This window comes from Pipra filicauda, unplaced genomic scaffold (assembly GCF_003945595.2).
Source record: "Pipra filicauda isolate LSUMZ 115617 unplaced genomic scaffold, ASM394559v2 scaffold111_size4109106_pilon, whole genome shotgun sequence".
NCBI lineage: Eukaryota > Metazoa > Chordata > Aves > Passeriformes > Pipridae > Pipra > Pipra filicauda.
Window position 1 is genome coordinate 2,055,447 of NW_024103563.1, and position 13,236 is coordinate 2,068,682.

Sequence of the window (13,236 nt, forward strand, 5' to 3'; positions counted from 1 at the left end):
CATTATGCCTTGAAAGTAATTTATCTGATCACAGATGAATGTGCCAGTCTGTTCAGGCTAAACGGTTAAGGGGTGGAGCAGCAGATAATTTGCCATTTTATATTGGAACTACTGAACTAAGTTAAATCTAAGTTATTTTCCAAATCTCTCTGTAAAGAGGCATCTAGAAATCAGAATCTAAAGAATTTAAATATGACTCAAACCAGTGATGTACAACTAGCAAAGCAAGATGCTTTTTTGCACAGAGAATTGCTGTCACTGCGTCTTAACACCCCAACAAAACAAACAAGCCTTTTTGTGGGGTTTCCTTACCTTGTGCAAATGGAAGGAATTACAATGACCGTAACTGAAAATGTAACAATGACCTTTGTGCTAGGACTTGGCTTTTTAGAAGTGGTCTGAGACTTTAATTGTTATGTTCTTCCCCATCCACTCACTCCTCACCAGGATAAAGGAGAAAAACACTTCCCTCCCTGATAGGTAGTAACAAATGTGAGTAAATAAGAAATGTGCTCAAAGTTTTAATTCATTAAATGCTTTTTTGTGGGAAAGAAAGCTTTCACTTCTATAAAAACTTGTGTGTTGACTCTTATGTTCTACAATTACTCTAACACACAGCTGTGTTTTTTGGGAAGTTTTAGGTTTTTTATTCTTTTTTATTCTTTCAGAGCAAACAGGGAAATTCTGCATCTCCATGTTTCCAACTTGCTCCCAAGTGAAGCACAGTTATACAGAAATGATTGGTTCAAAACTGCTCTACCACAAATAATGAATAATCATAAATAATTTTGATTTTCTCAAGAAGTTTTTTACACTGTATTTTACACTAGGTGACTCTTGTATTTCAGATTATAAAAATATCATTAAATAAGTACATCAGTTTATACATATTTTGTATTTCATACATAGAATTTAAAACTCCCTTCAAAATTCACACTTTCATTGCAGCCAAAAAAGTGTTCCTCAGTAGTCCTCCCGCATATTACTAAAATTGAAACTCTCTCAAGACAATGTTCATATGTGTCCTTAAAAATTCGTCGTCAGACATATGTTTCCTGAACCTCCAGCATTAGGAGATCTCTGCATGAAGACCCACTTAATGAACAGAGTGATGTGTTTTACACTAACTTTTACTTATCAAACAGTTTACAGGCCCAAGTAGCCTATGACACATGAAAAGCTACATCTGTGTCAGAGGGAAGAGGTTCAGCTTCTCAGACTTACAGCTTCTCTGGTAGAAGTAGAAGAAACACATGGGGGGAAAAAAAGATGCAGCTTCTTTTCAGCACCAGCCTGAGATCTTCAGTATGAAAGGGAACTTACGGGAACTTGGCCTTTTTTCTTGTCCTGTAAACACATGCTGTTTCTCAAAACTTTTTATTTTGTGCACAACATTAACTATCTTTTTTTATACAGCACCATGTGAGTAGCCTTCTCCCCCAAGCAGCTCAGTGGGGCTCTGCCAGGTCACCAGTAGGCATCTTGGTAGGATCAGGAATGACGGTGCACACAGCTTTCTTCAGTCCTTGTTTCCAGAGTAGACACAGAGCTGCTATTCTCTTACCTCTGAAGGTAGAGAGGGAGGAGATGCAGAAGTCTGGTATACTGAGAGTGGTGATGATGACAAATATTTGGGTTTGGTGGCAGTGGATTTCTTTCTTTGATTACAAACTAGTGATCTCATCTTGTGATTCCAGAATCCTGTATTGAAATTTTAACGTTTGATCTTTTATGAGAATAGAAATGATGATTTAAAATTTACTAGTTATTCAACGAACTTGGTAACTATAGAAGCAAAGATTTTACAATATACGTCTGCTTGACTTGCATCTCAGTGTAAAGTCAATATACCAACATCCTCCATCTATCTCTAGTCCCCTGCACCAGTTCTTTCCCATACGCCTTGTTGCTGCCTCACTTTTTGACTTGTTCATTTAGTTTTGTGCCAGTATTAGCTTCATCTTTTGGGCTGAAATAAAGGATTGGGAGGTGTTGGGGAGATGTTGGAGAGGTGTTACACCAAATGAAGCATTCTGACTAGCATCACCCTGCCAGCTGGCATTGCACAGAGGAGGCTTTTGGGCTCTTCTGCACCATACAGGGCCAGCGCTGGGGCCATGAGAAGTAAACTCACACAAACATGGCTGAGATTATTATTTAATGAATAAGAAAAGATTTGGGGTCTAGATCATGCTTTTCATCTGTGCTTGTATTTTCCTATTTTCAGTAGGAGTTACAGTAGCTGTTGTGATACAAATAAGTAACAATATCTGATTCTTCTGGCCTTCTCCCCCTTCCCTTTTTTCTACTCATTCTGTGCCTTTGCACAGTGAAGATCTTTGTACCAGCTACTCTGAAAGTTTTCTGGGTTAACCTTTTAAATAAATCAAAAGCAATCATGCTCTTCAAGGTATTTTCAATTCTTACTACTTATCCATGCAGCTCTTCCATATGTGTTTTGATACAATGACTAGAAGCACTTGTTATTTTCTTTTCAGCCTTTTGAGTAGTTTCCACTAGATATACTATGATGTTTATGTGTAATCTGTAAGACCCCATGAATCAAAACAGGAGCCATATTTAGGTGGTGGAAAGAGATGATACTTTTACCACATGAATTTCAAAGCCATGTCAACAATGTGACAGTTGTTTTTTTATTCTCATCTTTTCCTTCAGAAAAACCATCCACAATGCTGTCCCCTGCTTGAGGTTCCTAATACGAATATCAAAGAATGACCTCCTGAGAGGGTCCATAAATGAGTCATCATTCAGGACCTCTCTCTCCAGCCACCAATCTCTTGCTGGCAGGACCAAGAGCACTTGTGTTTCATCTATTTCTACTGGAGAAGCTGTAAGTCTTTTCTTGTTTCCACGAAGGAAAGTGAGTATAATGTTTCTCAGACTCCCAAAATATGTGACTCTATAAATACATATTCAAAATTAGAGAATGGAAAAGGGGGAGGAGGGGAGTGTAACTAAATGTTGGGGGTCATGTGAGGTCATTTCTGCCAAGCATTTCTGGGAGCTTATGCATGATGATTTATGATAAGAGAAAGCATCCAGGCCAGCATATCTGCGTGGTTCAGATGCATAATGGGACCAAGGATGTTCAGGTTAAGTCTTTAATGTGAATTAAAAAGCATGATTGTCAGACACTATCTGTGTCAGGAACTACTGCCTATAATTTAGTATCTGACTGGGCTGGAGGACAACAAAACAGTGTCCCATCCAAAGTCTTCAAACCTATCCAAAAGCTGTCTTATTATTTTAAAGGAAATCTATTTTGTGTAGGATGGGAAATTTTTTATTTCTTTCCCTGGGTTTTAACTATGAGGAGCGAAAGATTCCTGTCCCTGGAGCATGGTGGGGTGTTTTGTAAGGAGCATACCCCAAGTGTCAATAAGGCTGGTGACTGAGTGAGACAGAAATAAAAGAATCCCCTGGGACTCTTTACAGCCTCTCTCAGCATGACCTCACTTGCCTCTCTGTCACAAGAAGCCGGCCTTGCCTGCAGAGGTGCTGGGAAGGTGGCTCTGGGGGGATGGTGGCAGGCATTGCAGGGTCCGGGCTGGGGCTGGCCCTCCTGGGGACCTGTAATGCCCCCTGCTCAGCTCGGGCATCAGAAACCTCCCAGAACAACAGCTGCCTCTGGTAAACTCTCACAAAGGTGTAAAACACTGTGACAGGCTGAGTGGCAAGCTCTTGACTCTCCCCTGGGGCCAGCAATCTGGGCGAGGATGGGCCTGGGTTACATGTGACAGTGTTTTCAAGGTGAGAGTCAAGCCATGGAGTTGTACTTCAGTGAGATTGTGACTGTGTCTGGTATTTTGGGGAAGACTGGGGTCTTTGATTTGGCCATGGACTCAGGACCATCAGGAAAACCAGCTTGAACAGTGCACTGTTCTCAGACAAGGTAATTTTGCATCAAATTTTCTGCTGGAGAATGGAAGTTGTCATTTTGGGTAACAGCAACAGGGAGATTTATGAACTCTTTGATGGCAGGCAGATGGCATTAAAACACAGTGGAGTGAAAAATGCACTGGTCACTGGGTTTAAGTGCCTGAAAGGAAGGCTCAGTACCTGAGCCCTAATGAAACAAAATCTACCTCATTACAAAAGAGAGGTTACTTCGCACTCCTTCAACTGCCTCCCTTGCACATTAACCATACGGCTATATCAGGTAGGCTTCCAGTTAAAGTAACACATTGCACTTCACTGGTTAGCCTTAGATATTCAGTTTGTGAAGCTGTGAACTCTCTGAGGACAAGTATCCTCTTCCACTTTGTGATTATATCACATATCACAGCCGCATTCCTGACTATCACTAAAAATCCTACAGGTTATGGTATTACAGACAGGTAGTAATGATTATAATTAAAATAATGACATCTCCTAAATGGGGTGTGCTTTGTCACTCAAAATTAGAAGTTGTTTTAGTACCATGCAATGGATGAGCTACTTCACAGGAGAGTCTTTGCCTAGAAGAGGCAAGTTTTTGCTGTAGTACTTTATGAAATATGTCTACTATAGAATTCCTTTTAAATTAAACAATAAATAGAAGAGTGAAAGGCTTCTCTTAGCCTAGGCAAAGCCTTTTTTTAACATACTGTTGTTCAGATTTGAACCCAAGCAATTTGAAGTGTGTGATGAGACTCTTGTGGAGTGCGACACTACTGTATCACAGCGCATAGCACAAGGATCCCCAGATTTGCTTACCTAGGCTCTCATAATCTTAAAGCCATGGGGAGCACTTTCATGTTTGTCTGGTTCCTGCTATGTTAGGGCAAAAGACTTTAATGAGATAGGAAAAAAACTGATTCACTTTGTATGGGCTATGAAGTTTAGTGTTTGTCATGGCTCTTGAAGATATAAATAAATGCATTAATATTACTATTGCAATGTGAAGGAGAATGAGATAATCTGTCCTGCTGATTTAATTCCATTCACAGACCACTGATTTCACAATGATGAGTATCAACTGTGATTGTTCATAAACTGTAAAATACCCAGATTAACCTTGCAATATGAGGTTAGTATATGTAACATGCCAATATCCTATCATTAAAAGAAAGAAGAGTATATTTTGTTTGGGATTGCTTAGCAGCTTGAGCAAACAGAGTGTGCACACATATCTGTATCTCCCTTGAAATCAAGGGGACTACTTGTCTTACACGTCTGTTTCATTCACTGGTTGAGGTAGTACACATAGCAACATGGAAATATGTTGACATAGTTTAAAACAGGGTTACTCCTCATTTTCTTATTTTCAACCTTTTTTGCCCCTTTTACCTTTTGATTTTCCTTGACTTAGTTTATTCCCAAATTTTCTCCCCATTATTCCTTTGTTTGATGTCAAATGAAGTAATTTCAGCTGCATCTTCTGCCCTCATCCAAGAAGCTTTCTCTTCTTCACCGTTGGTCAGTACTTGGACTTAATTTGTTCGTGTTAGCAGGTTACTGTGTGTGTTTGGTTGGGGGTGCTCCTTCAAGAGACAGGATAACGAGGATAAGAAACCTCAGCTTTTGGCACAACTTTGGCTTAGGAGTCTCAGTTAAAACACGTGCTGTTAGAGATGCACAGAGCTGCGTTGTGCCAAGTTGACACAGTCAAAGGCAATTGTCCATGGGGCTACTGACATCTTAGTGCAGCTGTACAGATTTTAGCTGAAAGAGCAGCTGCTGAAATAAAAGCTAAGCTTGATGACTGGCATGACAGCAGGACTGAGAAAAATTTTGGAATGCTCAAATAAAATATTGATGGGCAAGAATGACACCAGCAACAGCTGTTGCCACCAACTTTCCTCTATGTGTTATGTACATGTTAGTGTAGGGAACAAACATATTCACGAATCTCATCAAGTAGCATTTACAGTTTGATCTGGCAAGTGAGGAGAAATAAACAGGTGGCAACACATAGATGCATGAGCAAGGTGATGCAGAGGAATTATGCACTAGCTTCCCACTTGTGTGGAGCCCTGTCTGTCTATCTATCTGTCATCTATCTATCCGTATCTAAAAGCTGGTGTTGAAAACAGTGGAATGATCCCATCATTGATACTCAATCAAAAAGTCACCACAAAGTAAGGGATGATGGACAGCCTCTGCCCAAGCCTGTAAATGGAATGGCATGGTTGCAATGTCACGTTTGTGCTTCATTGCTGGCGTGCTCTCAGAAAATTAGTGCAGAGCCCACCCGTTGTTTCCCATGCACTAATGATGGTTAATCAACAAGCTCATGGGAATTGAGAAGCCCCAGGTGTTCTGGATATTCTGCTGGCATGTATACAAATGCGGGTTTGGATCTGTCCATGTCCACGGTTTTGTACCAGTCATGTAGAATGCCATAAGACATATTAAATAGATTGGTCGTACTTGTTCCCATCTTTAGAATTCAGGTGCTCTTCAGCTATAAGCATAGCACAAGCAATGAGATGAAAAGGTGTGAAAAAGATCATGGTGAAAAGACATCGAATAATTTTTCATTATTTAAAAGATTTTTTTTTTTTGTTCAGCAAAATAATCCAGGGTAAGTGACAAGACTAAAAGCCAAGCCTCTCCCCAGGGGAGATTTGAGTATGAGACCTATGTTAGAACAGCTTTAATTTTCTGTAAGTGAATTTGAGAAAGGGTGCAACTGTGTGAAATCCTTCATAATTTGTGATTAGACTTGGAGCGATGTAGAGCTTGACGCTGTGGAGCCTGGTCATGAGAAACTGAAGCCCCGCCGAAGTCATTCCTTCTCAACAAGTCTGAGACAAGAGAAGAGAGACCTGCTCCCAAAGAGCTGCAGCTGCAATGCAGCAACTGCCGAAAAGGTATGGAAAAAAGTCTCAGCTGAGGACTCTCTATTTTATTGTTAATCTTGCTGCAGTACATCATCTCTGGAATGATAATTCGGTCTTTATATGTTTATATCATTATCTATTTCATCTGTAGGCTTTATGTATACTGATTCCAACGTCCTCTTCATCCTTGCTGTTATTACTTTTTTTTCTTTTTTTTTTTTTTTTTTTTTTTTTTTTTTTTTTTTTTTTTTTTTTTTTTTGGTGTGTGTGTGACAAATGAGAATGCCAGGAGTGCCTTATTAACTTTTTCCAATGATATGTAGCCTGTTTTGGGAAAGCCAGCATCAGCTCATAGCTCTGAAGCTGCGTTAAAGCATAGTCAATAGCATCAAATGTAAAAAGATGAGTTCTTTGCCTCTTCACCTGTTTACCTACCCCAGCTTTGGTTCCTCTCATCCTGACCCTTGTGTCTATATAGTGGCAGCCTCCTTTCATAATAAAGTTAAGTCTGCAAAACAGAGTTTGAAGTAATAGAAGCCACCCTTTTTCTTCTTTTCAGTGTACATTAAAATGTTTTATTTTTGTTGAGGGGGAAGACAAGAAAGAAACTCCCATTTCTCCCTAAGTGTGGGAGAGTCTGGCAGCTGCCACCCTTCCCTCACTGAAAGAGGAGACGGTGAGTACTCAGAGCATCTTTTGTGGATGCATCACACCCATTGTCCAAACCACTGAGGTTTGGCATCATGTTGTTGAGGAGCGCCCCATTCCCTGCGGAAGTGGGATGGGAGCAGCAGTGGGATGGGAGCACCCACAAGTCAGCTTCTGCCAGATTGTAACATCAGTTTTGAAATGAGTATTTATATGGGTGGCACAAGGTCAAGCACATATCAGCACTGCATTTTTAACAGACATAGGCTTACAAATAGCCACACCTTTGGCAGCTGCAATATCTGCCTCTGTCCCCTGTGCTGCCTTACAGCTCTGATGGTAATTATCTAGAGACAGTGCAGTTTAAAGCAGGAGCTGTTTTGGAAATTTCCAGCCATCCGACAACCTGGTTCCCGCATGCATCCGCCCTGTCTTCTTCCATGTGTCTCATTAAGACCAAGTCCTGGGAGACCTTGTTCTTTCCCTGAAACTGTTGTGGACAGTACTGATGGAAAAACAATGGCTTCAAATGTGGTGGCAAGCAACATGGGCTCAAGCCTAATACCCAGTTCTGCTGCTATGTAGTCCAGTGTGTTCAAGGTTGTAGGCAAGTCACAAAGAAAAGATACTGCCCCCTGGCTCTGGAGAAGCACTGGCTTTCAGTCACACAAGGAAGGAGAAGGGAAGTAAATTTGAGGTGAATCTGCATAAAACTGTTCAGCAATCAAATAAATATTTCTGTGCACTGGAATTTAGCAATTTTGTAGCCCAAAAGAAGGCTCGTATGCTATACTTTGCCTTTGAAAGACATCTGTTGAATTACTTTGATAAATAACCCTTGAACAGAAGAAGAGTTAATTTAAATTCAATGTTCAAAGCTTCATTTGCTTTTCTTAATATTTTCAGCAGAGGTTCCTGTGTGGTATGAAGGTTTTTTGTGTTAGCTAAATGCGATAGATCAGTATTCATACTATCAGGATAAATATTTATTTGTCAGTTAAAATGTTTCACTGTGAGACCACACATTTATCCTTAAAAAAACCCCAACCAACACTAAAGAAGCCCCACTGTATCTTTAGATATTAGTTTTAAGGTTTTAATAGCATTACTGGATTTTCTGTGACTGAATTCCAATTACAGCACTTCCAGAAATATTCAACTGCAGAAATACAAGTGTGAATTTAGTGAAGGGTCACCTTTTTGACTTAATGAAATATTTTTTTTTTAGGAAAATAATCTTATAATTTGTTTCCTTTAAGAAGATTATCTCAAAAACATCTAAAAACCTTATGTACCTCTGAATTCTTTTCGCTGACTGAGATCAAGACTCCTTAATGAACAGTTGCATCAAAAATGTAAAAGCATCCTTAAAAGAAGCCAGTCAGTGTCCCAGGCTTGTTGCTTTCCAGAGCATAAAAATGCATGGGACTGTTTGCATACTGTGCACAAAGAGCTATGGAAAGAAATCAGGGAAGTTGCCATCAGGGCCAAGTTAGAAATCAGAATTCTCTCAAAATAGGTAGATAAGAAATTGTTAGCAAAGTGGATGTTTGCTGCTTCTTTGTTGAAGCATTCACACTGTCCAAAGTGTGAATGCAAAGCCACTGACTTCCCTGAGGCAGTACTAGGAGCTTTTTAGGGTCATCATGATAGGCATTGTCACAAGGATGATGAAAATAAAGAATACAGTGTACTTGAGTCTTATCTGAGATCTCTTCCATGAGAAGAGAGAAAAGTATAATTGTCTGGTACCCTGAGACATGTTAAAAATGGAGTAATTCCTTTTTTTTAGTAATAAAATAAGTCAGATATAGAAATATGCTTTTCTTCTTTTGTTTGCTTTGTGGTGGTTTGGTTTTGTTGTTTGTTGTTTTTTTTTGACCTCTGCTGCAATTTGAGCATGTCTTCTTTTGCTTCATTTAACACTCTGCTTTCCAAACAGTATATGTTAGCACATCGTGATCTTCCCTCTAGTTAACAATCCAAGTGTTTAGAAAATAGGCCTGGTGACTCAAATAGTGACTAGTGGTAATGAGTATTTTTAGTACTGGTTTCCACAGTCATACGGTGTATGACAACACTAAAGCTTATGTCTCCACTCCAGGTTTTGCTCTCCTCTAGCTGTTTGGAGAAGGTGCTTGGGCAGCCAGGTCTACACAGCCCTCCTGCAGCACTTGTGACCAGCTCCCTACGAGCAGCTTCTCTGCCTGTCGGTTTGAATAGCAGCAGTGTCACTAGAGGAGACTCAAGTACTTCACAGATGGCAACTCAAGAAAGTCAAGCTAATGGAGTCCTGGACTCTGTCATCAGCAACGCAGTCCCTCGCATCGTCATCATTCCTACCTCAGAGAGCAATCTATTTCGGGAAGAAGAGGAAGAGACTGAATTATTCCACTTTAATGACAAAAAGGGCAATCTGCTGGACTTGGAAGGACTTAGTTCATCCATGGAGTTCCTTGAAGCTGTTGAGAAATTTCTATCATAAATTTGTCAAAAGAAAACTTTCCGGCAATTATTTTCTTGGCATCTTCTCCACTTAATTATACCAAATAACTGAAGCCTTGTAGGTTAGGTCATCAGATTTTTTTGTATGCTTGTATGGTAGTCACTAGGCAGCCTTCAGATTTATCTTTGTCCAAACCAGCTCAGGCATGGAAACAGGCTTTCTTTCACATTGTGCTGCAGGAAATGAGCAGTGGAAGATCTGGCAGCATAATCGAGTGGCATCAGTCAGATAGGCTGCCTGCTTCATGAGGCTCTGATTTGTTGCCACCGATGAAGGTGCCAGCAGAAGGGAAAATGACCAAGAGCAGGGTCAGCTGCTGAATGTTTCTGCTATCTGCACATGAAACAGCATTCCTATTTTGGCAGCTGTCTTCTGGACAGTGATGGGAAGCATCACAAGACCACAGCTTTCACTAGCCCCAGCAGTAAGGCAGGTGGCTAGGTGACCTGAACTATATTTTAATTAAATAATTTTCAGCATTTTTTTGGCCATGTTTCATTTTTTAAATAGGCAGCTTGCTAAACATGAAGAGAGAAACTGATGATGTAACTGGGAAGTGACTGCTTCCCAACATCTGAACTTTTGAAGTTTAGTGCTAGGAGTCTGGATTTTACCTCAGCATTAGCATGGTCATCTAAATGTCAAAATGCAAGGTACTACGTGCTAAAACATACACTACCATAGAAACATTTAGAGCACCTTTAGAGCTACAGTCTTAATTAAATACATATGGATCCTAATGAGTCTGTGATTAAAAGGGTGAATGTTCACAGCTGGCTTGACATGTCATTGACAATAACAAAGTCTTGGCTGCTGTATGTCACTTATCTATTGAGGACATTCTTCTCATCTCCTCTAAAATTACCCAGCAAATGTCTTCTACAGGTCACTTACCAGAGGCCTTCTGAATGGGTAAAACCTCATCTTGGGAGAAAACTCCACAGTTACTGTGATGTTTCCTACAGGATCTGCACTCACATCATTATCTGTGGTTAGTAATTGCACTCATTTTATCCATGCTTCACATTATGGCTCAGGCTCAAAAGACCCTCCTAGCATTTTATTCCTAACTGCATTCTTCCTTTTGTTACTCATTTTCCCATGTTGTCCACATCTTCCCTTTCAGTCTCTGATTTTCAAATGTAGACAACAAGTTGAACTATATTGTTCTCCACGTAATATCATTATATATTAGTAGACAGCAGGTGTTACTCTGGATATAATAGTGCAAATATTTGGTCCAGTGAGTCTCATAGCATTCAGACATTCAACGAGAGAGTGAGAGTTAATGTTTATAGTCTCAGTTTGTTCCCTTGTATCCTAGATTGTGCAAAGATCACTGAGAGCATTTCCGGGTTTGTCGTATGCACTGGCTGGTCTCAAGAAGTAATTTCTCCTTACCTGTTTTCCTAATGCAAAAAAACCAGATGGAAAGCACAGACATTTGGGGTTTTTTTAATTTTTTTTCATTACAAAAGAAAATATCACAAATCTTGTTTGCAACAAGCTAGACAGGAATGCCACTAAAGAAAAAAATAAAACCCAAAGCAGTGTAGGAGAGAGAAGAATGCCTCCAAACTTGCAGACCTGAGGCTTTGCAGGATGCCAGCCAGCAGACTTTTGAGAGGGCTGAAACACTTGCTGAGACACACTGCCTAATGCAATGCTAGTACTATTAATGCTGCTATTATTTGAGATACTCAAATAATAAGAAATGAGGCCAACACACTTCTTTACCATTGAGAGAAGAGGAGAAAAGGGTGGTGGAGCCACATTATATGTGTGGCTGCTGTGTTCAACCCTGGTGCATGGTGCCGGAGGGCCAGGGCTCAGCTGGGGCAGCACCAGGCTGGGGTACCCACAGCCAGGCTGCCAAAGCCTGTGCCCACTCGGTGCAGAGTTTTCTGCCGGGGCCAGGAATCATGCCAAGGTCATCTGCAATCAGGTCAGCATTTCCAAAAGCAATTCCTCCATCTGAGGACTAGAGCAGTGAGCAGGCAATGCAGGACAGCTTCCAGGGACTTGGACAGGGACGTGCTTACTTGCAGCTCCTCGGTGCCAGGCTTTCATCCACTGCATAGTTTTGGCAACAATGAGTAATCAAATATTAATTAAATATGATTTTAAGGGAAAACAGAGCAGGTTCAGTCCTAGGGTAAACATATTGTCCTACCATCTTGGATTATTTTCTTTTTTTTTTTTTCTGAACCTGCCCTCTCTGATTTGGGTTTTTTTCCTCTGTCAGCTGTGTAGTGACATTACTTCTACATGCATTTAATATCCACAGCTGCAGTATCTCCTTTCTTCTTGAGCCAGACATTAGGAAGCAAGTGTTTTTATAAGGCTTCCAAATCTTAGACCTGATTTTTACTGTTGTAAAATTACTCTAAATAACAATAGAAAATGCATTTGATGTTCCATGATGTAAAAGTGTGTCCTGGAGTAGATTTTGCACTCAGGTTATGACAAACTTGTACTGGTAAAACTGCAGGCAGGGTATTGCCATAGTTTTTGACAGGAGAGGAAGACCTAAATAGTCAACAAACTTCTCAGTATCCAAAATTTTACATTCTACTTGTTAGCCTACAAGACAGCTTTCCAGTGATTTCTTGCATGTGTGTTGGTACTGTTAGTGTGTCTCAGAAAATTAGCAGGCTTGAGGCATGTGCAAAGAAGTGTTTCACTTTTATACTGTTAATGTCATACACAATTAGTACCATTGTTTCTGCAGCTAATGGCAAGATTACTGCTTATTTAAACTGATGTAGGCTAAAATACCAAATGAGATAGCAGTAGAGAGATAAAGCATGAAGTATGAAATATCACATAGACTTACTACAGTCACTGTGAGACTTTTGCAGAAACATTGGTCACGGAGTAAATGTGTCTTAAATTGACTACCACAATGAAGAAAAATTTTGGAAACTTCTCTGTTGCTGCATTAGAATAGATGGAACACAAAAATGTGCAATAATAACTGTTGCTTCCCATTTCACAGAAGAATGTATTGGTTCACTCAAATGGAATAAAAAATTCTGAGGAGTTAAACCAAACTATCTATTGTTTGTTTTTCTTATTTAATCATTATTTTTGAAGCCAGGAGGAAGAATGAAAAAGTTGAGTCAAAGTTTTTGAAACCCATGCTCTGATTTAGTTAATAATAAGGTAGAAATATAACTTTATTTTCAATCATTTAGACCGCTCACGTGCAACCAAGCACTCACCTACTGGAGTGCTGAACATCCAAAATTAGAGTTCACTGACTTGGTAAAATCTGAAGTTGTTCAGCAGCTTTTG

At 40.0% G+C, this 13,236-nt stretch overlaps 1 protein-coding gene across 1 annotated transcript in view; it reads left to right on the forward strand.

Moving 5' to 3' along the window:
- The window catches only part of LOC113993535 (melanopsin-like), a 40,216-nt gene extending 27,224 nt beyond the window's left edge, over positions 1 to 12,992 (forward strand). The window contains exons 8-10 of the mRNA XM_039382620.1: positions 2,677 to 2,851; positions 6,666 to 6,815; positions 9,538 to 12,992. Of these exons, the coding sequence (XP_039238554.1) occupies positions 2,677 to 2,851; positions 6,666 to 6,815; positions 9,538 to 9,918 (706 nt within the window). The 3' untranslated portion in view covers positions 9,919 to 12,992. The remainder of the gene's footprint in view (positions 1 to 2,676; positions 2,852 to 6,665; positions 6,816 to 9,537) is intronic.
- Positions 12,993 to 13,236: the final 244 nt, after the last annotated feature.